Source organism: Bemisia tabaci, chromosome 1 (genome assembly GCF_918797505.1).
Source record: "Bemisia tabaci chromosome 1, PGI_BMITA_v3".
NCBI classification, from domain to species: domain Eukaryota; kingdom Metazoa; phylum Arthropoda; class Insecta; order Hemiptera; family Aleyrodidae; genus Bemisia; species Bemisia tabaci.
The window spans coordinates 31892911-31915524 of record NC_092793.1 but is presented as its reverse complement, the minus strand read 5'-3'; the positions used below and the strand labels follow the sequence as shown (position 1 = coordinate 31915524).

Genomic DNA, 22614 nt, shown 5'->3' with positions numbered 1-22614 from the left:
GCTGTTAAGCGGTTTGCGTCTTTAAGAAGCAATAATTATCGTAATGTACAAGATAATGCATGAAACTGAGCTGGAACGCGTAGCAACATTAATGCAATGCAAAATGACATCAACTTCATTAAAGATGAATTGAAAATTCATTTTTGAAACTACGAGAACAGACGTCGCCAATTGACTCACAATCAATGTGTAGAAGAGAGTTATTATACAGGGCCGGATTAAAGGGGTGGCCACATGGGCCGCGGCCTATGGCGGAAAATTTGGGATTTTTTTTAAATGTAGCTCTAAAGAAAAATCGGATTCAGATAAAAAAATACAAACGAGAAAAGGTGACAAAATCTCTCATTTCCTGAGAGTATCTCTAATTTTGTCGTATTTCTGTGATAAAATAGACAGCACCTTTATTTGGTCGAGTTAAGACTAAGAGGGAAACCGAACATGGAATCTGGCCTGGAACGGCGCGGCGCAGAGAGCTATAATGACGAGAACTTGAGATGAAAAGAAGAAACCCTCGGCGCGGCGATCGGCATGTAGGTAACACGTATCAGTGCCTGCAAGACTGCCTGAATACTTCACGCATTGCGTCAAAGACAGTGCGGGCGCTGCGGCCAGCAGCGGGCGGCGTGAAACGCATAGCGCCTACAAGACTGCATGAATACTTCACGCATTGCGTCAAACACAGTGTGGTCAGCAGCGGTCGGCGTGAAACGCATAGCGCAAGCGCATATAAGACTGTTGGAATACTTCACGCATCGCGCCAAACACAGTGCGGTCAGCGCGGCGCGGCAGCGGAAGTTAAAATTATTAAACCACATTTATGTTTGTTCTTTCATAATATTTTCGTTCATTTCATATGAATGGAAGGCCTTGTCCACACAGAGATAGGTTTACGGTACTTAACTTTTGCGCCAAGTTCCGTGAACTTTTGTTAGAAACGTTGAAAGGGCTTTCGCAAAAAATGTGTCCAGCACGAGTAAAGGCGTCTTATGCACCCCTCGCCCCCATGTTTCAAAACGAATGAGAAGGGGCGGCATAATACAGGCGGCCCATGGGCGGCAAGTAAGTAAATCCGACCCTGTTATTATAGTGCTATAATTACTCTCTTTTACACATTGAGCCAATCAGTGCCAAATAAAAACGTTAATAGCTTCTTTCGTTAGACGGGACCTAACGTCATGCAGTAATTTTCGTTGGGCAAATCATGGTCTATATGAAGAGGAAACATATATGAGCAAATAAAAGTTGAGCTATTAGCCGTTAAAGCTAAAGAAGTTAAAAGTTTAGCTATTTGCAGTTGATAGCTCAACTTTTGTTTTCATCATTTTGAGTAGCCGATAACCAAAAAATCACATATGAGAATGCACAAATTTGTACTTTGTCCAGTGGGCGATTGCCCCCGAAATGTTGATGTCTCTATGAACCTATAGTCCCTCTATACTAAGAGTCAAGACAACACCCCCTCATGGAGTCACAAACGGGAATAAAGATTACACAGATTGAAAGTTTTTCCAAATCTTTGATCGGTCCATTCTCAAATTCCTTTCTCCGTCCCTTCTCTCATTCCGTGTGTTCCTTGCCGAACCCGTAATTTCCTGGTCCATTCCAGATTATAATATTTGCAATCGGTGAAAATGTAATCTTTATTCCCGTTTGTGACACTGTGAAGGCCTAAAGTACGGGAACCAATCAGAAATGGATTCACATTGTCTTGACTCTCAGTATAAAGGGACTCTATATGAACCTAGGCTGTATTTAATTGCTCAGTTGCCTGCGTCAGAAAATTGGTGGGGAGATTCGGCAATGCGGAACAACTCGGGGAGAGGCGGTATCGATTATGCTTAATTCGTCGTCAACTCAACACGTTCTCATGTGTAGTTAACACTGCTAACAGACAACGGAGCACATCTCCCAACTTAAGCGGGACTCCCTCCGGAGCCCGGAATTACCGAACCCACCCCCGCAGCCCGACCTCGCCGCACAATCAATAACCGAAATCAAACAATGATACCGAGGCTCCAGACTGATTATTGAAATTGATATGCGAAGAATGGCCCGGTTACATGCTCAAATTTCCGTCAAATTCCGATCAAAATGATGTCTAAGATGGCGGTCGAGAGTTATCTAGATTGATGAGTGAAATAAGCTTGAAATAAGCACGGTTGTGTGGAAATCAGATGAAGGATGAGTCCCACAGTTCCATCATCCACCATCAAATTTTTGCAGGCCGCAGAAATTTGATGGTAGATGGTGCGCACCAGTCACCATTTAATCGGAAATTGATGGGAATTCGAGCGTGTAACCAGCACAGAAGACATATAGGAAATGGAACGATCCTATCGGTTGAAACGGGTGGTTGTTGTCGACTTAATAAGGGGAAAAGATGGACGAACAGACTACAGAGTCTCTCGTGGGTTGCTATTAGTTGGTCTATTACTTACTTCAACATACACTACCATTGTAACCAACCGCTTCCACCAATAGGAACCCTCCATTTTCCGATTGTCTCCATTGTCTATCAATTTCAATAATCATTCCGCTGTGCTCTCCTAAGAAAGGGTTTTGGGCCGTCCCTAAATTACCTAACGGTCGAGGGGGAGGGGGGCGAGGAGAACGGCATGACATTTTGTTTTTACGTGTAGAAGGATAGGGACCTGCGTCAAAAAACATTACATGGGGGGGGGGGGGAGGGCTGGCTCAAAAATGCCAAAAAAGTGCGTTACGTGATTTGTGGACGCCTTTTGTCCAGTGATATTAAGATGCTGAAGCACATTATCACATCAACCACCACACGCCACCAAGTATGACTTTAATCCTCATCTACGAGGATTAAACCATCAAAAGACGACTCTATGATGAACACAGTCTTACGCATCCCGACAGGTGCAAGTGAGCGAATAAATACCATTCACTCCTTCGTAGTTGATTAACAGTCTGCGATTTCGCTGCTCACGGTAGGCCTCTTCTCCTCCTAACCTTTCCGTCTCATCCTGTTACGTTGCTCCACGAGAGCAATAGAAGCTTTAAAGCTCACCCTCTCGAAACTAATCTTCACTCGAGCTTTCGTGTGTTACACAAACTTGGCGCAGACTTGACATTGTAGGCTTCTCTGCAGAGAATCTGACCTCGGGTCTCTGTCTAATAAATTATTCACCCGTTCTGAGAGCGAGTCAGTGTTGCCACACTTTAGCGAATAAAAAAATGAGAGAAAAGTTGGATGAAGGGAGCGCAAGGAACGACTTTAATAATCGGGTGCCTATAGTAAAACGTACATAATCATATGACCATGCTTTACGGTGAAATTTTAGAACTTTATCGATCATTTTTGCTTGTTATATTCATTTTGGTTCTTTACTTTTTGTCGCTTTTCCTGTCATGTCATTTCGGTGTGATAAAATCCTGCAGGGTGGTTATTCAATTGATAGACAGAGCGATAGACAAAGAGGACCACGGAGAAAAGGAGCGATCCTATTGATTGAAACGGGTGGTTGTCATGAAGTGGGAAAATGATTGACTGACTAAAGGGTCCCTCGTGGATTGCCGTTGGTTACTCTATTACTTACACCCACTTTATCCATTACAACCACTCGCTTCCACCAATAGGATCGCTTCATTTTCTCTTTGTCTACAGCTTTTTCTATCAATTTTAATAGTCATCTCGCTGTTCTCCAGAGAAAAAAGGAGCGCTTCTCGACCCCTTTAACTTTTTTCTAATCTCCAAAACTAGCTAGGAGGACATCTAGCATAAAGTTTGGGAAATTTACTTAAATAATAGTGCAGATTTGATTCCATCAGACATAATTCATCAGCTCCTCCTCCCATTAGTCTTATTTTACGGTGCATGAACGGTGAACGACGCACGCGCATGGAAGAATCAGTACTTCTTTATTTCCGTGTATTTTTGTGGTTTTGTCAAGAACAGTGTCAATGTTCTCCGGAAAAACCTCATAAGACCTTGACTTGTCCTTCCCCTTGTATCGAATATTCTGTATTGTAAGCTTCATGTAAGAGGTGAGCATCGATGTTGTGCTGTATGATGTGCAACGTGAGCATACTCACGCGGCACACGTGGTCGAAATTCTCTCCGTTTGGCGAAATGATTTCTGAGAAGATGTTTTTTTAATGAAGTTACGTACTGCATAACTTATATAAGTTAAGCTTTTGATTCAATTATGCATCCATCTATACTGCACGTAGATAGAGCTCGAGTTAAGAAAGTCTCTGCGCTTGAGACGTCGCGTTGGAACCTCTTCCGTTCTTATTTTTGACAACATGTTCAACATTCTTTCAAGGGCCGCTCTTACGTTATGTAACGTAATCCCCCCTCCCCCTCCCCACGGGCTTTCGGCCGCAACGTAGGATCGGAAAACCCGTATGAAATCCGTGACGTTAGGCTGGAAGACCCTCTTCCCCCAGTTTCATTGTTATCTCGTTGAAATTTGCCCGTTTAATTTTTTTTTTTTTTGGGGGGGGGGGGGGTGTCTTAATATGCCTGACCCGTAAAGCACCAAAAACGCAGCTCTTGATCTTCATTCCTTAAGTGTGTGACGTCACATTGACGTATCCGTCTCGTCGCGCGTTACGTTACCGACCGTCTCCTACAAACTCTAATTCAGATTTTTAGGTGCCTCGTTTACCCCTGAATGCTTTACGCGACTCTGAAGGGGTAGTAATCGATTGTTCCATGAAAAATGTAATTTAGACACGAAACATGACGTCATCAATATTGCGATTGTAAGATTTCTAGCCACAGTCATCACCCTTTTTAATAACCCCTGTATAATAAGCCAAAGCTCTTTGACCCACATAGTGCTACGAAAATCCACGGCGGAAGAATTGAATAAAGAGCCAATATACCAAGAGTATTTATTCAATTAGCAATCTGTGTTGAATAAAGAATGCAAAAATTCGGAAGTAGAAAAGCAAGATGGGAAGTACTGGCAATTATGATTTGGATTCTAACAGACATTTTTTTCTCTCTTCTTGAATGCATGTTACCAGCTAGCACACTCGCGAGGGCGTGTAGTGGAGTCAATGACCTTAGTTGGGTTTGGTTAGGTCACGCAACTAAACTAACTCCCAGGCAAAGCGGAGGGTATCACCCGCATTTGAAGGCGCTAGCACACTCGCGAGTGCGCGTGGTGGAGTCAATGACCTTAGTTGGGTTTGGTTAGGTCACGCAACTAAACTAACTCCCAGGCAAAGCGAAGAGTATCACCCGCATTTGAAGGCGCTAGCACACTCGCGAGTGCGCGTGGTGGAGTCAATGACCCTAGTTGGGTTTGGTTAGGTCACGCAACTAAACTAACTCCCAGGCAAAGCGAAGAGTATCACCCGCATTTGAAGGCGCTAGCACACTCGCGAGTGCGCGTGGTGGAGTCAATGACCTTAGTTGGGTTTGGTTAGGTCACGCAACTAAACTAACTCCCATGCAAAGCGGAGGGTATCACCCGTATTTGAAGGCGCACCAAGCCGAGGTCGTGCTCCTGAGGTTCTTTACCAATGAAACGTTCGCTATGTCGACGTTATTGAACAGGGTTGATTAACCCCCGGCAATCCGTTATAACTATTGACACAAGTTCAGTATGGTACGCTAAGGTGACGTATTAAATTTTCATCACGCAGTACACTTTCGTTTTGAAGGGGGAACTCCTGGTGTTAATTTTCCTTAGAAAGACCGTTTCTCACCGTCTCAATCGTTTTCTTTGTTGCAGGTAAGTTTCTGAAAGAACATATGACATCACAGAACCAGAGCCGATTATTTTGTCTCATGTACGGAGCTCAAACTGAAAAAAACGTACATTCTTACGGAAGACGTAAAGTATTTTTCAATCATATACATACCTATATCAACGAAATTAAGCAGTACAATAAGTCTTCAATCTATTTTTATGATTGATTTTCTCCAAATCAACAAATAAAACAATGTTTTAACAAATTCCATACTCAACAGATTAACTATAAAACTATTAAACTATTGAACTATACATGTTTTTTGTCGCAGTATTCCAATTAGGAAAAAAATCATAATGCGCACGAAAATTTTTGAAGCAAATTGTGAGGCGAAGAGTGATTTTTTTCTTTGACAATCCCTTCATCGGCTCTAGCAGTCTCTTTCACGGAGCAAACATTTTTTTAGCTACTGAAACACGCTGCCGCAGCACTTTTTTCCGTCTTTTGACAGCGTTACAACCTCTTTTTTTTATTATTATTATTATCAGTCTCGGCAAATCAGTCACAGAATTTGGGAAGAACAGCGCCAGGGAAAATGCAATCCCTGCCCCATCGTTATGCCGCACAGAAAATTTCCGCCTCGTGAGCAACTTTTCCCGCAAAATAATCGCGCCCCCTTCCTCCCCCCCCCTCCAAAACCACTGCGGTGAATTCGTTTACGTGCCGTCAGAAGTGGCAGCGCAAATTCTGATAATCAGGGGCAATGTTGCCTTTCCCCCGTGACATCCGGTGAATTTGCATAGCTTTTTCGCGATACATCTGAGGGTTTTCCACGTGAAAGGCAATGGACCAAAGTGTGGTCGCCAGATTATGTAATAGATTCTGGATATCTTTCATTGAGTTAAATGGGGGATTCCGTCGATTTTTGTGCACAAACTGATAACAATGGACAAGAGGGTGCCTGGCCAAGTCGCAAATTGAATGAGAGTGCAAACGCGGATACTGTGCGATTGTAAGGGATGTGGGCGGGGGGGGGGGGGGGGGGCTTAGCGGCTAATGGGCTTTCAACTTATGCAAACTTTTGATTATTCAACTTTCGTCCGGTTATGCCCCCCCCCCCCCCCCCACATCACCGCGCTGTGGTATCGCCCCCGTGAAGCACAGGAGTCCCTCGATGACGTAGCACCCCCTTCCTCTCATGGTATATGGTCGGCCACAGTATGATTTTCCGTGGCCGGTCAGACCATTCTTTTATCATGCAGGTGAAAAAATTGGAGTGCTCCGAATCTATTCGATTCCGGGTAAACAGGGAATGTATACGCGCATGTTGTAAGCCAGCCGTAATATCATAGCGGTCTGTCGGAGTAACTCGCTGCATGAGTTCATTCGAGAGACGGCAAAATTCTCCGAAGTTTTGCCCAGTAACCTAATTTTTATCACTTATACATTTCAGCAAAACCATTTACTCTTTTTAATATCATTCGATATTTCTTCCTATTGATCATTGCTTTTTGAATTTAAATTACCCTCTGTCTCATAATATGCCGGCGTATATTCCGATGAAAATTCATGAAATTTCAAGAAAATGGTTAGATATTTTTATCAGGATCCATATTTTCAGGAATGTCCCTTCATCATTGTTTTATATTTATTCGGCGTCATTCTTTTCACAAAATTTGCAAAAAGTATTATCAAAATTCAAGTGCATATATTTTAACTTTTGATCCAGACATTTATAGTGTGTAGTGCTATTAAGGTTTTCGTAGATTCTTTATACTTATTTAGGAAAGATTTTAGATTGGCGGAATAATTTGTTAAAAAAACGAGTAAATATAACGGAAGCCGGTAAGCTTTTTTACACTGTTATGTTCGTACGTAGAAAAGTCAGCTATGCTGCTCGTTAGTGCGTATGGTGATTAAATTCGATGACTGTTTCCTCATCGTTTCGAATGTAATTCCATCTAACGACTCGAGCTCAAAGTGAATAATGAAGTAAAGAAAGACGATTAAAAGAGGAGTAAGCACCCTCCCACGGGCAACTCAATGAATTACTTTGTTTAATTAGGAGTTGCAATACTGCCGTGAAGGAAGAAAGCAGTTTGAGCCTTCAAACGTTGCCAAGTTTCCTTTGATAAAACGTTAAATTTCCTGGTAAACTTATGAATATTTTTCTCCCAATTTTTCAGATAATCTTGTTCGCTATTTCACCTAAAGCCCCTGAAAATTTCAAGGAAAAATATATACATCTTCCCTAAAAAATAAACATCTTATTGAAGGAAATTTGGCAACTCTCAAATGTTCATACGGCGTTCCTCCTTAGCACGGCAGAATATTTTTCACTTCCTCAATACTACCCGCCATTATGCACTATTATTCTGGCGTGCTGTTTGAGTTACGTCTCTTACACTCTTGGCCCTTTTATATGTGTAGAAAGTTCTAGATACGGGGTAGACTATTCTCTGACTCTGTCCCCCCATGTGTTGATGAGCTTTTATTCGGCACTAAGTGCTATTTAATTTTACTCCTTTACTTTGCATCTCTTGCGTGCTGCCTAGCTCTTTGTTATTAACTTCTTACTTAAGCTGCTGCTCATAAAATATGTTACAGTGGGATTAAAAATGTTACACCTTTCTTAAACTGACGTCACACTTCCGTCAAGCAGGCCTGAGCCCTCCGAATCTCCCCTGAAATATCAGTTCAAGCTTCCCCAATTTTCTTCTTTTTTACGTAAAACTCTCTTTTGCGATATTTGTACGAAAAAAAATCGTTGAACTCATATTCACAGTTGTTCCTCAAACCAGATTTTTTCCTGGGTGAGCGTCATTATGGTTCATTATGGTTGAGAAAGGTCCAAGGAGGTCTCTAATATCGCACTATAAAGTAGACAATTTTAATGAATCTTGAGTAAAAGTAACCAGAATAACTTCGGGAATAGATCTTTACGAGGATTTTTCACTGGGCAGTTACTAAAAAAAATACGACTAAACTACGTTACTAAAAATACGAAAGAGAAAACTCTGTGATTGTGACGAACTCTGAAGTAGATAGACACATTCCGGACATTTTCAGGTAGGTTTAGACTTACCCGAAAATGTCCAAATCCTGTGAAAAATTTTCTTTTGTATTTTTAATTTTTTGTGGTGGCAAATCATTTTAATCATTTGTAAAGATTCATTTTCAAAGTTGTGTTAAGATTTATTCAAGAGTAGTTAGAATTGTCTTTATGATGTCACGGTGTCTTTATGATGCTCTGTGAAAGATCTCCTCGAACCTCCCTTAAGCTCAATTTAAATCATATGAGGCTTTCTGAGGAAAGGAGCTATTCTATGAACACGACCCTCAGAGTCAATTTTGCAACCTTAAGGTTCCTACGTCTGGGAAACGACGGACTGCCACACTTGGAACTAAAAAGAGGTTGACCCTGAATGGGAAGTAAGAAGGAACCTACGCCACGTAGACTCTCCCCGGAATATTGCGCCTCCGCTCCAACAAAAAGTTGCCTTTGAGCTCCATGAAAAACAGCGGATCTCCGCGAAGTTTCCGTCTCTGATACGCGGTTTTTGCCGTGTCCGCCCACTCCCAACCCTCAGGGACGAGAGCAGCCCCTCGAATCATTGTGTTACAGACAGCTCGTTGCAGTTGCAGATGAGCGGGGGCCGAGAGGTGGAGGAGGGCGGTGGGAAGTTCAACTTTCACTCTCGCAAATTAGAGTGCATGTGAGGCAAGGAAGGCTTCGCTCGTGCCAAGGTTGCGCTCTCGGCCGGCTTTTGTGAGATGCTCCCTGGGAAAAACGCCCTATGGGATCCTTCATAAAATACGTAACCATGATAATTTCGACCCCAGCACCCCCCCCCCCTCCCTGGAAATGCACCCGGAATTTCGGTATACGCCCAACTTAAGAAATTACAAATAACCCTGTTTCTGTTTTTCTTCTTCTTCTTCTTCTTCTTCTTCTTCTTCTACTAACGACTAGGGCATGGCCCTGTTTGTCAAGCCTTCGAGTGCCGAGCACAAAATATTAAAAATATAATAATCATTTCATTTTTGGATAAAAAATTGTTGCCGCGCCTCAGGGTACCTGTATGCGGGGAGAGTACGAATGTTTTGTAGTTTATGGATACACGCTCAAATTTCCATCAATTTCCGATCAAATGGTGATTGGTGCGCACCATCTACCATCAAATTTTTGCGGCCTGCAATAATATGACCGCCATTTTTGTCATCATTTTGATCGAAAATTGACGGAAATGTTAGCGTTTATCCAGGTCCATTGAGTTCTGAGGACCCAGAAGGGCAGACGTAGAACACGATAAATGCAGCTGTCAAAGAAGATGCTTGATCGGATCCCCCCTGGGAGGAGACAGGGGATGCCCAGTGAAAGTGTGCAGGGTGTCTAGCATCAGGATTTTCCTGATTCTCCTGATTCTATCAGGATTTGAGGTCAATCAGGATTCAATCCAGATTTCATCAGGATTTGAGGAAAAATCGGTCGTAAAATCAGGATTTGAGGAGTCGGCTGTCCGATCGGATTTGTTTATGCTTTCTCGTACGCGCGTATGCAGAAATTTTCATTTTTCTCCGCCAAAAATCAGGATTTGGAAAATTACGAAATCAGGATTTAGCAGTCAAAAACAAGAAAAATCAGGATTTCCCGCAATGAAAAAAAAAACTAGACACCCTGGTGTGGCGTGTTATATAGGAAATGAGGGAGCGCCAACTCCCTGAAGGGCTTTGAGAGGATAGGGGACTTTGGCGGCTAGGTGTGGGCGTCGCAGATCGCCAATGAGCGCTGTGAAAACGGCTCAATGCATGTCAATGGCTGGAGACTTCTCAGTCGGAGTAAAAGCCGTCCAGACAACCACCTGCCAAAAAACGCCCAAGGTTATGCTTTTATTTACTTGCGGGAACCATGAATTATCACAAGAACGGCCTGACGTAACCACCGAATAGGTAGAGTCCCTTTATACCCAGAGTTAAGACAACTCGATTATCAGCTGACTGGCAGCCGGCCTTGGCTGGCCATGGAGGCCGAAACGAGTGCACCCAAACGAGCGATATTGAGGGATAAGGATCAGGAATCCTGCGATGTCTGTCACACAAAAACAACAACATCAACAAATTGATCAATTAAAAAGAAAATGAGATTGGTTTGTGAATAATTTCTTAATCTATTTTCATTTTGGACCGATGGAAATAACAATTTACTCTTGATAAACCACAATTAGGTAATATTTTCATTATTCTTGTTCACATTCGAGGTACCGCCATCTTGGTGCACTCGTTTCGGCCTCCATGAGCGAGAACCAATCAGAATTGGATTTTTTTTTAGGCCACTTTCAGCCCAACCAAAAGTGAGTTGTCTTAACTCTGGGTATAAAGGGACTCTAGAATTATCACAAGAACGGCCTGACGTAACCACCGAATCGGTCCCTTCACACAATGAACGAGGTCCCGCAGTGACGATTCCGTCAAGTGAGCAAACGCTAATGTAATTTGCTTAATGCGCCCAGTCCTTACTCATGACTTTTATCCCTCGACCGCCCTCGCCGTCACCGTATCTCGCACCCCCACGGGCAGTCGGGTAGTTCACTCCAAACAGACTACCCGCGACGTGCAAGATCGGAGACCATCGCAGCCATGTTCTCAGTGCTCCTCTTATTCCTATTCCGTTACGTTTTTTTCATCCGCCTCCGTTAACCCCCCCCCCCCCTTTGGTGATGGACCCCCCCGCCCACAAGTCACGCTCCGAGTTGCGTGGCTCCACGCATGCGAGTCCATGATATCCGCCAAGTTTCGTTCCGAAGATCGGGATTTTGATACTCTATGGACGTTGCAAAGGAGGGAGCGAAGATCGGGGTGTCACGGTTCTTTTAAGAAGCCCAAGAAGAAAGCTCGAAGAAGAGGAAATTCTCCATGGAGTAACCGAAAGAAACTGAACGATCTCCTCCGAAAAGTTTCCAAATTCAGATAATTGTTCATCTTTCTGCGACTTAAACTGGTTAAATAACAATATATCAGATAAATTCTATATTCAGTGTCTAGTTTCGGACTAACGGAAAATACTGGAACTCTTCGGAAAATTTTTTGATCGTTATTTACTGTTAATTCTGATTGAGTTATTCTTTCTAGCGAAGATTCGGTCACATATCCGTAGATCTAGTCGAAAATTTGCTCAGACCCTAATATCGTGAAAATCATCGATGTAATTTTTCGTGGGCAATTAGTGAACGCCAATGAAGTTATATCGTAAGAATTTTTGGATATTGAATCTTACTGTAATCAGTGCCGGTGCATTTCCTCCGTTTCACTCATTCGATCATCATGATTTGTTGTAATTTGGCAACTTCTGCGACATCGGTTGTGTTCGTCGAGCAGTCGGCGTCACTGATCGTCCATGGTGAGTAGACATTTGTCAGTTTCTGCTCGTATTATGAAAAATATTTTGTTTGAATAGGAAACATTCCTGTACTGACAAGACTCGTCCCAGACAATCCAACTTTTCGTTGGGGCATGGTTTGTCAAACCACCGTTTCTATACTACAAACAAGCTTTAGTTGAGTCAAATCTGGTTTGTCAAACTAGTTTTGCGAGAACGAGAAATCAGGCAATGCAATCTTTCAGTGCTATGCGCGGGAACGTGCGCCTTCAAAATTGGCGGGTAGACATTTTCACCACTTTGATAAACGTTGATTTGTATCTCATTTCGCTATGCACAATTTTCAACCTAGAGAATTTTTGCCCACTCTCATTCCATGCATCAGACCTTACGATTCCCCACTCACGCTCTCATGATATTAGTTACGATTCTTTCGCAAGGCATGGCAACTGCGGCAAAAAACACCCTTATTCCCGGCTCATGTTTAGTGCTTGGAGGGCTTTTATAGAACATGGCTTTGAATGATGTAAGCTCAAATCCAGCGAGAGACAAAGTTTCGCCCAGTATGTGAAGTGGGACTTTTTCGAGAAATGCTGCCAACTTTCGGGGAAAATTCACTTTTTCTCGAAGTGAAACGTACGCTTTATGAAATTCTCCCCAGTCCGCAACAGGGTCTCGCTTTCCGGTTTAATGATATGTATCCTACAAAGTTGTAAATTACCATGTAATCCAGAAAACAGAATATCAAGGCATTTTGGGGACCTGAAAAAGTCTTGATACAACCGAAACAATGTAAAAAAAAGACAATAATGAATCAAGAAGAACACAGTTTCAGTCCAACAGAGGTTCGTCGTGCGATAGTCGTAGTTTGCTCCTTGCTTCTTGTTTTCTGCTTTTCTTTTCTTTTTTTTCATTTTTTGAACATCTGTCGAACTTGAAAGTGTAAGAAAGAGAAATGATTCAAACTAAAAATTTTACCTAGAAAAACAAACTCCCTCCCCAGCAAATATTTTGCCATTCATTTGTTCTCAAATCCACAGTAACGGTCAAATTGTCGATATCAAAATTTGACTCATCCTTTGTCGCTGGATACATATCGACCAACCAGTTAAGGCTGCTGAACTGAAAATTCGCATTCTACCTCTGGAAATTCGGCAACGTTTGAAGGCTCATACACCGTTCTATTTCAAATTGATCGGGGAAAATGTAGTCACAATTATTTGATTCCTAACCTTTCGTAATGAATAAATAATGATCAAGTCGTAAGAGAGTTTTTTTTTTCAAGTAAATATTTTTACATATTAAATAAAATAAAATTTTTTGATGAAATAAAGAACCTAACAATCAGTCTGCCTGCGTCTAGTCAACTGCCAGTTTCATTCGATTCCAAGTTTTCTCTCGCTCGCGATGTATGATGTGTTGCACTCCGCAAATTTGAAGGCGATTCTTAATTGCTGATATCGCATTGTTGCCCTGTCCGCATGTCCATAGTAAAGAACTGTTGAGATGATGATACAAGTGGATAATTTTGATGTGGTTCGAACTAATCTATAACCATAGGAAACTCGTTTTGCTGACTCGCGCATGACGGCTGGGCCGACCGTGATATTCAGTGCGCCTGCTGTCAAGAGCCGCGATTTCGCGGCTTCCTGCATGGAGCCCGGATAGCTCAGTCGGTAGAGCATTAGGCTTTTAACCTAAGGGTCCTGGGTTCAAGTCCCAGTTCGGGCGCTCCTTTTTTATTTGTGTTAATTTTTTTAAACGTATTTTTCCGTCCAAATTGCCTGTTTCCTCGCTATTCTTTTACTTTAACTCTCCATTTAACTGAGATTCCGAATTGAACATTGTATTTATAATGTTTTCTCCGGATTTTTTAGAATTTTGATATTACTTATCGATTATTTTTTTTTTTATTTTTTTTTAAATTACGGATTTAGTTTTTATATTCCTCTCCTCATCAGAAAATTTTATGGTTCTGTAAATCACTGCGTCTCCTCACTTTTCCAGCTTCACCTTTCCGCAATTGCCTGATGCACCTCTAATTTATGGATGGCCCGAAATTGTGACCATATCATAACATTAATAGGAGAAAAAACTTTGACTGCGCTCCAAATACAAACTATAATTTCAGTTTAAATCCGAGTATTTTTGCCTCCTCTTTTTTTTCCATGATTTATTTTCTAGTTTTGATGTGAGATTTTCATTTTGGAATTCAATTTTTTGTTTTGTTTTTTATCCGTCCTTACTTTTTCGATATTGTCAGTTACATTCTCCGATTTTTGGACCCCTCTCATCGTCATCGAAAAGGGTTAGTAGGGCAGTCCGACTTCCGCCGTCCCCCCTCCCACACTCTTCTTTAAGTACCGGCCATCCTTTATGGACGGTCCCTTATTACAATGTAAGGACTATCCACATCTATTTTTACGAAAATCCCGTTTTTGGACCCCCCTCTCCCTTGGTCAGGTCCCCTCTCCTTCCCCGACCCTTATTTGAAGGGATGTCCTAGGCAGTCCATGTCCCCCTTCCCCTAAGTACCTGCCGGAATTTTTGCGCAACCCCGTATTACTTGGTATATACATATGATATCCTCATTTATTCGTATGGAATTCTGTTTTCATAAAGATAGATTTCCCATGCAGAATTAATATATTTTATATCCGCTTACCCCTCACGTGGCGTATTTCTTCAGCGCCCACGCAGCGCGAGGTTGACCGATTGTGTGGTAGACTGTGGCTACTTACGTGAGTTTACACGGGGGAAATTGCTGCTTAGTCAGCACTATCTGGCAAGTATGGCAGCGTAAGCGGCGGAACGAACCTCTTCAACTTTTCATATCCCGCACTGTTTCAGGAAAGTTTACCATATCCTCCACGCAATTTTTTCGTCCGCTCATTACGCGGGGCCGGGTTGCCAGGTTGTGCGAAGAATGGGGGTATTTTACATAGGTTTAGATGGAGGAAAATTGCTCTACGTGGCAACAATGATGGGGAGCTAGGAGCGGGGCGTTATGGATAGGAAATACGTTCGGACGGAGGGAAAAGCAAATATAAAAAACGTGGCGAGTCTGCGTCATGGCGGAGCGGAGGTCCGTCTCTCGATGGAACGGAAGGGCGGCAAGGTCCCTGAAACGCTTAGCGTGGAGGGGCACTTTAAAAGTTTTCAAGTGGTCCCGTTACCGTCACCGGGTGCAATAAAAGCTGTGCCAAAGAAAAACGCCCTATGAGTATCCGGAAGCTGCCGAGTCACCCTGAATATATACATATAATATTTATTTTTGGGAAAAGCTACGAATATTCAGGATTCCCAATGCCTCGTCTCCACGGGCCTTTCACGAGATTTGTCAGGGTGTTGAGCATCAGGATTTTCCCGATTCTATCAGGATTTTTTTTTAAATTTGTTTTTTTTTTATTCATTTTGCAAAATACATGACGTGATATTTACAATAGAATGATCAGTCCATAAAGTTGAACTTTTTACAATTTTTTTTTGAACTATTACATTTTACGAGCACTTTTGGGTCTATCAGGATTTGAAGTCAATCAAGATTTGATCCCGATTTCATCAGAATTTGAGAAAAGTCGGCCGTCCAATCGGAATTTTTTATCGAGCTATTTTTAAGTTACATTCGTCTCAGAACTTAATTCTTGAGTTCTGCTTTGAGATGTAAACATTTTAATTTTTTCCTGCAAAAACTCAAGATTCGGAAAATTATTAAATCAGGATTTAGCGGTCAAAACTCAGGCAAAATCAGGATTCCATCAGTATTTCCCAACATGTAGAAAAACCAGACGCCCTGTTTGTTCTAGGGAAAAATCCCGCTGACGAAGCCGGGAAAAATATTTAGTCAATCAATATTTTCCCCGGTACCAAGTGTGGTCCTTGTATTCCTAAGACCAACTGAGAGAGGAAGAAGAAGTGAAAGCGAATAGTGTGATATTTTATTGTTTGCTCGATTGTTCGTGTTTGTCTAAGTAAAATATTTTTGTCTCATTGTTAATCGTGTTCAATCATTATCGTAATCCCGGTTAAACACTAGATTTTTACTAATTTAATCTCCCGCGCCAATTTTGTCGCAGAAACCCCGTCCCTTGGAGTCGATAACTGGGAAATATCCCACTAGTTTCATTTATGCGATTTGAACGTGGGGACAAATCCCATGAAATTGTATCGTGGAGACAAGGCCCATAGTAAGGGTTTGGCAAACCTGAAATTTTTGTGGAGATTACCATGGTAACAATTCCAGTTGATGTGCTGTATCTTTGCATGAGCACTGAAAAAAAAATTCGCTTGGATCTAGAGTCCAGACTCTTAATAACATTGACAAGAAAAAATACCCTTGATTCAATCCAATTTTTCCTTGAATCAAAGCGCCGAGCCTCTTGATTTAGGTGGATTTCTTTTTGATCCAAGCAAAAAGTCCGATTAAATTAAGAGTATTTTTTCTTGTCGATGTTTTTAAGAGTCTGGACTCTAGATCCAAGCAATTTTTTTTTTCCAGTAAGCCCATAGTTTCAGGTATGTCATGCATGGGATTTCTCTCCCCCGAAACTTTGAGCGGGTTCCTCTGGGATTTGGTGAAATTTCAGGTTGAGCTGAAATGTCATTTCCGTCCTGTTCCATGATTTATTTTGACGGTCGGAAGCCCGGAGCCGAGAGCAGAATAATAGGTTTCGGAGGGTCACGTCGAAGTCAAATCGATCCATTAGCCGAAGAACGTGGACGTGGACTGTAATTCGGCCCTAATTGAATCGGGAATCTAGACGAATCCGTCCCGGTTTCTTTCATGCTCAGGAAGAACGCCGTATGAGCCTTCAAACGCTGTCAAATCCCCCTTGATATAGTAAGTTTTTAGCCGAGCCCTGTTTGAATGTTTAGAAATCATCAATTGATTATTTTTTCAATCATTATCGATTATTATTGATATTTATATGAGGACTTTTATATTACAATGGCGGATGTGAAAAATTACCTTTTCGAAGTACATTCAAAAAACTGTTTTGGCATCGAGAAAATTTTGAGAAAATACTTGAGATGTGACCTTCGAGATCTGTAAATTATGTCAGAGCCAAACATATTACATTTTTGTGTGAACAAAACAGTTTTTTAAGGGTGTTTCGAAAAGGTAATTTTTCTTTTCCGCCATTGTTACATACAAGGCCTCATACATCGATATTTATCGATTATTTTTTTAATCATTTCACCATGTTCTATGAAAGCTAGGCAAATTGGCATTAAAATGTATTTGAATATATCTGCCAATTTTTCAGCTAATTTTATTCGCATTCTAGTCGAGAGTCTCCAAAAATTCCGGAGATCTATTTTCATACATTACAGCCACTTTCACAGCGCACTAGCGCGCTCTGCGACACCCAATCGCCATTGCCCCCTATCCTCCCATAGATCACCCCCCTGATCACCTATCGTAACGTTCCTTGAAAATAAGAGGTTAGATGAAAAAGGGCTGGATGTATACCCTGTTCTGCGGGGAAATCAAAGCCGAAAAGTCCTAGTCCTAAAATTATTATCCGCGGGTCACAAAATTAACTCTAATGAGTTTTAGTGAAGGACAAGGACCATTAGGCAAAGACAGTTCTGCAGCCGAGGCAGATGCATCGAAACACTAAGCGGGGATCACGCCAAAGGATCTGCACCGGTTTGGGTCTATATTCACCCCATTTTGTAACAAATTACAATTTTTGGATTTTTTGGCCTCGATTTCCCCGGAGAATTGTATGAAGCCACGCTATTCTCCCATATTGTCACTATAACAGAGTGTTTAGCATCAGGATTTTAACGGTTTTCCCGAATCTATCAGGATTAGAGGTCAATCAGGATTTAATCCCGATTCCATCAGGATTTGAAGAAAAATCGGTCGTAAAATCAGGAGTTGTTTTTAATCCTTGACTCTAGAGTTCTGCTTTCGCATACGTTAATGCAGAAATTTTTCTCCGCAAAAACTCGGGATTGGATCAGGATTTGGAAAAATTATGAAATCAGGATTTAGGAGTCAAAAATCAGGAAAAATCAGGATTTCCCAAAGTGAAAAAAAAAAAACTAGACACTCCGTATAATATCCGGGTCACATATTCAATGTTTTTTGTCTTGTTTTCAGAAGAATCAGTATTTATATTTAATCGCAAGGACGTATGGCAACATTCGAATGTTCGTACGACAGTTTTCCTTAGCGCGGGAGTGTTCTTTCCCGACAATCCCGCGCACCGTCATCCGAGCCTGTGTTTGTTTTACCTGCGATGCATCCTTACGGATTCGACGAGGGGAGCATCGCGAGAGAAAAGCGCACAACATAACTATAAAAGTCCTTTTACTTACGCTGTTTCGTCCTTTCACAACGCCAACACGACGGAGAGGTACGGTAGTGAGGCGTGAATGATCGATTATCGATATCTCTCCATTTGAAGCTATGGCAAAGAATCGATTATCAAGGTGTTGTCTGCGAACACTCCAAAAATCGATCCTTTTCCATGGGTTTAAATGGCAGAGCAATCGATTCATCGCATCGCGAAGCAAGACACACTAATGGAGAGGATTAATCCGAGCCGCACGCCAAGCTTTGAAATACAAACTCGGGCTGAAAAACTGCACCGATGTCTATAATCCGCGGATACGATTTCACTGATCCCTGCTCCGACTCTGTTTCCGCGTTTAATTGATACGCTGGGTCGCGGCTTGGAAAAACAGGGTTATTTAGGAAAAAGGGAGTTGAAACGCTCGCATGAATAATAGAGCCGACAGTTTCTCTTCCTTGTTTTCTTTTTTGTTTTTTGTTTTTTGTTTATAGTCATCGTCCCTGGTAAAAGAGATCTTTTGAAGCCGTTAATACATACATAAAGCCGCTTTTATAGCGCTGCCTCGCGCTCTGCGACGCCCAATCGCCATTGCCCCCTATCCTCCCAGAGATCATCAGGCAATTGGCACCTTCTGATCTCCTCCTCCACCCCTTGTCGCCAACCTTTCACAGGACGTCCACGCCGTCGCCTTCCGGGAGGAACCCAATCGAAGACCTGCTTGGGCAACCGATCATCTGCCATCCTTCGCACTTGTCCATACCAGACCAACTGCTTGGACCTGATATCGTGCACGATGTCCTTCTCCACACCCATCAGCCGTTAATAAAGTATTAAAATAGAAAAAAAATCACTATCACGCAAAAAAACAGCCTAGCGCTGAGCCATAACACTCGAGGTAAAATAACGCTAACTACAGGCAGAAGGGCTGGTCCCTGAAGCTGTACTGCCGTTTTAAGGAAAAATGCCGTATGAACCCTCAGGCGTTGCCACATTTCGATCGCTAAAACACGAATTTCCTGGTATATCTATGAATATTTTTCTCCCAATTTTTCAGATAATGTTGCCCGCAAATTCACCTAAATTTCCTGAAAATTTAAGGGGAAAATAGTCATAACTTTCCTCAAAAATAAACATTTTATTGAAGAACATTTGGCAAGGAATATTCTCACGGCGTTCTTCCTCAGCACGGCAGTGTAGGGCTCACCACTGCCGTGCTAAGGATGAACGCCGTATGAACATTCGAGAGTTGCCAACTTTACTTCGATAAAATGATTATTTTTGAGGAAAGTTATGAATATTTTTCCTTTCAATTTTCAGAATCTTTAGGTGATTTTGCGATCGAACAATATTATCTGAAAAATTGGGAGGAAAATAGTCGTAAGTTTACCAGGAAATTCGCGTTTTATGAAAGAAAATTTGGCAACGCCTGAGGGTTCATACGGCGTTTTTCTTTAACGCGGCAGAGCACTACCGTCCGTAGTTGGCGTCATTTTACCTCAAGTTTTATGGCTCAGCGCTAAGTTGTTTTTTTCTTTAATCTCGTGAAAGTGCTTCGCGTTTGTCGCGATCCTAGGATTTATGCATCCCTCCTTGAGTGTGATCGATCAAATTTTGAGTTTTTGTGTGCCGAGGTCCTTTTCCTGTGGGCGGGCGGCTTTTAATCAACCGTGAGGAGTACTCTCTCTGTCATGTCGGCGCGAGTCTCTCGCGCTGTAAAGTTGAATTTCAGTAGTTCATTGAAATCGATCCTCGATATTGACTCATTTTATTCCTTTTAAAAGCGGTGCAGTATCATCCCGCTTCCACTCGCGGCGGCCTCGGTGAGAGGGTCGATGGAATAAGGGAAGAAACAGTCGAACTTATTAATGAGGAAAACGTAATTAATTGTTGATGATCTTTTCACGTGGAAGGTAGACGCTGCGGCAATTTCTCTTCCCTAATTGTTCCCCTCCTACCACCCCTTTTCATCGCCCCCGCTCCCACCCACCTCCTAGACAGCTCGGTGCTCCCCTAAAAAGTTCCCTTCCATACACCCCCCCTCCGCCCGTGGTCGTATCCTTTTCGCATCCTGTCTCTCATTTCGCGCCACACATTAGCGTACCAACGAGTTGTTCCTAAAAGAGAATGTGTCTCTTTTCAAGTGAACCTTGGGCTACTAGGGGTTGCTAGTGTTTCAGGGCTCATCTGAAAATGGACTTGCTTCCTTTGAGAAACAGCTCGTTCAGTTTTGATCATCGCTTTTTCACCCCTTTCTCTTTTCTCCGAGGACGCATTTGATCTCCTGTCCAAGAATTATTAGTTGTCTGGAAGATGTCTTCAGGGCTGGAAAACCTGGAGCACCAATAAAAGTCAGGGCAAGAAAATTTTGAAACCAAAAAACCCTTCGAATTCTTGTAAAACCGAATCGAAATTATGACGCTTTTAAGATAACCACTGAAAAATTAGATTTAGAGGAAAAGCCATTCGAAGTTTTAATCAGTCTAGTTCAGGGCTCAAAATTGTTTGATTGAAATGCAAATTCTCACCCTCCATTTACACGGACAGTGGCGTGGCGTGCTTTGCGATTTATCGATTAAGCTGTCACTTAAACCCTTGGAAATGAACCGATTACCCGAGGCACCCGCAGCAAACTCGATAATGATCGATTCCCTAACTATGCTGTCCGCAAAACTTTCTTGGAGGTATACCAGAAATTTTTTTCTATCGATAAAACAGTTAACAATTTTTGGATGCAACTAAAAAATAAAATAAAAAAAATAAATAAAGAAACAAAAAACCTAATAGAGATGCATACATGACAGAAGAAATCGCAGAATTTGGGTCGCTTTTCGATGGATTCTCTATCAAAGCCTAAAAGTAGACGTTAGATATTCTTCCTCGAAAATGAAGGTAAATAAAAAAGATGATCCAAGACGCAAAGTCAGCATGGATTACAGTATCCCGACAGGGTGTCTAGCATCAGGATTTTTCCGATTTTCCCGGTTCTATCAGGATTTGAGTTCAATCAGGATTTAATCTCGATTTCATCAGGATTTGAGGAAAAACCGGCCGTCCGCTCATTTTCCGTTGATTATCCGTTATCTGTCCGTTAATTTTTCTCCGCAAAAAATCAGGATTTGGAAAAATTATAAAATCTGGATTTAGCAGTCAAAAATCAGGAAAAATCAAGAATTCATCTGAATTTCCCAAAATGACAAAAAAAAAAATAGACGCCCTGCCCGATCATAGACCCATCAAAAAACCGATTTCTCCACGAAACTCGAAAGCGGATGTTATTATCCGAGGCTGCGCCTAAGATTTTTCGAATGATGAAGTAGTTCGCTCGGTTTTGAATAAAACAATTTTAATTATGCGTCTTCGTGAAGAGAATCATTACAGAGCACAAAGGCGTCAAAACTTTTCATAATTTAAAAAAAAAGGAGGAAAAAAGCTATTATCGGGGCAGAGAGAAAACGATATCGCTTTAGAACTCAAAAAACAAAATCGATTAAAGTTCGCAAGGGTCCGGGGGTTGAGGCTAGGGGTTCAACAAAAGAACGCTCTACCGGAGCAGAAGTATAGCGACGCACATCGGATCGATCCGGGAAAAAATCGGCCAAAAGTCAATTAAAATTAGGCTTAACTGAAATTGAAATAGGCGCACAAAAATCGAACAACATACCATGATCAGCATTGAGGGTGCGACTCCGTGCGTTTACAGCAAAGAGACCAAAATGCGGAGATGAAAATGAAAAGGAAAGTTGAGGCAGAAGCTCTTGGAACTGTTCTTACCAATCTTTAGTCGGTCACAAAATGCAAACAGTTTGCAAGTTGGTCAAAAGGGTTTCAGCGCTTAAAATAATATGCAGTAATGTAGTGTTCTCTGTTCTTAATAAGCATTTATGCAAGTTACAACTCTACAAATGTCTTATCTTCAGTTATAAAATAATCGACGAAAGTGAAAAATGACAAAAACATAGTATAGAGAAAAATGTGGAGCGCTCCATAAACTTTTGAAAAACAAAATTTGAGCTATTTTTTGGGCAGATTTGTGGAAAGAGAGAATATGCTTCTAGAGGAGCTCAAAACTACCCTTACTCTCTTTTTAATTTTTAATTTTTGTAAATTTCACTTTGCAAAACACTGCCTCTTCCATGTTCTTATTTATCCGATCCCTCCTAGCCCTCGTAGAATTTCCGGCGGTCAGCAGTTACTTTCCACTGTGCCGGAAAAGCAGCGGAGAACTAAATACGATGCTGGAAAGCTGTTTGATGCATCTTT

General features: G+C 41.8%; 1 protein-coding gene and 1 non-coding gene across 3 annotated transcripts in view; both read left to right on the top strand.

Annotated features, from left to right (window-relative positions):
- Eip63E (cyclin dependent kinase Eip63E) overlaps positions 1-22614 on the top strand; it is a 292468-nt gene that overhangs the window by 12769 nt on the left and 257085 nt on the right. The window contains exon 1 of one of the 2 annotated variants that reach the window (XM_072299756.1): positions 11393-12067. The exons of the other annotated variant lie outside the window; for it this stretch is intronic. Coding sequence (XP_072155857.1) covers positions 11992-12067 — 76 coding nt within the window. The 5' untranslated portion in view covers positions 11393-11991. Of the gene's footprint in view, positions 1-11392; positions 12068-22614 lie in introns of those variants that run through there. 2 annotated transcript variants of the gene reach the window in all.
- On the top strand, positions 13705-13777 carry TRNAK-UUU (transfer RNA lysine (anticodon UUU)). Its single transcript has one exon. It is a non-coding gene; the product is annotated as a tRNA-Lys (tRNA).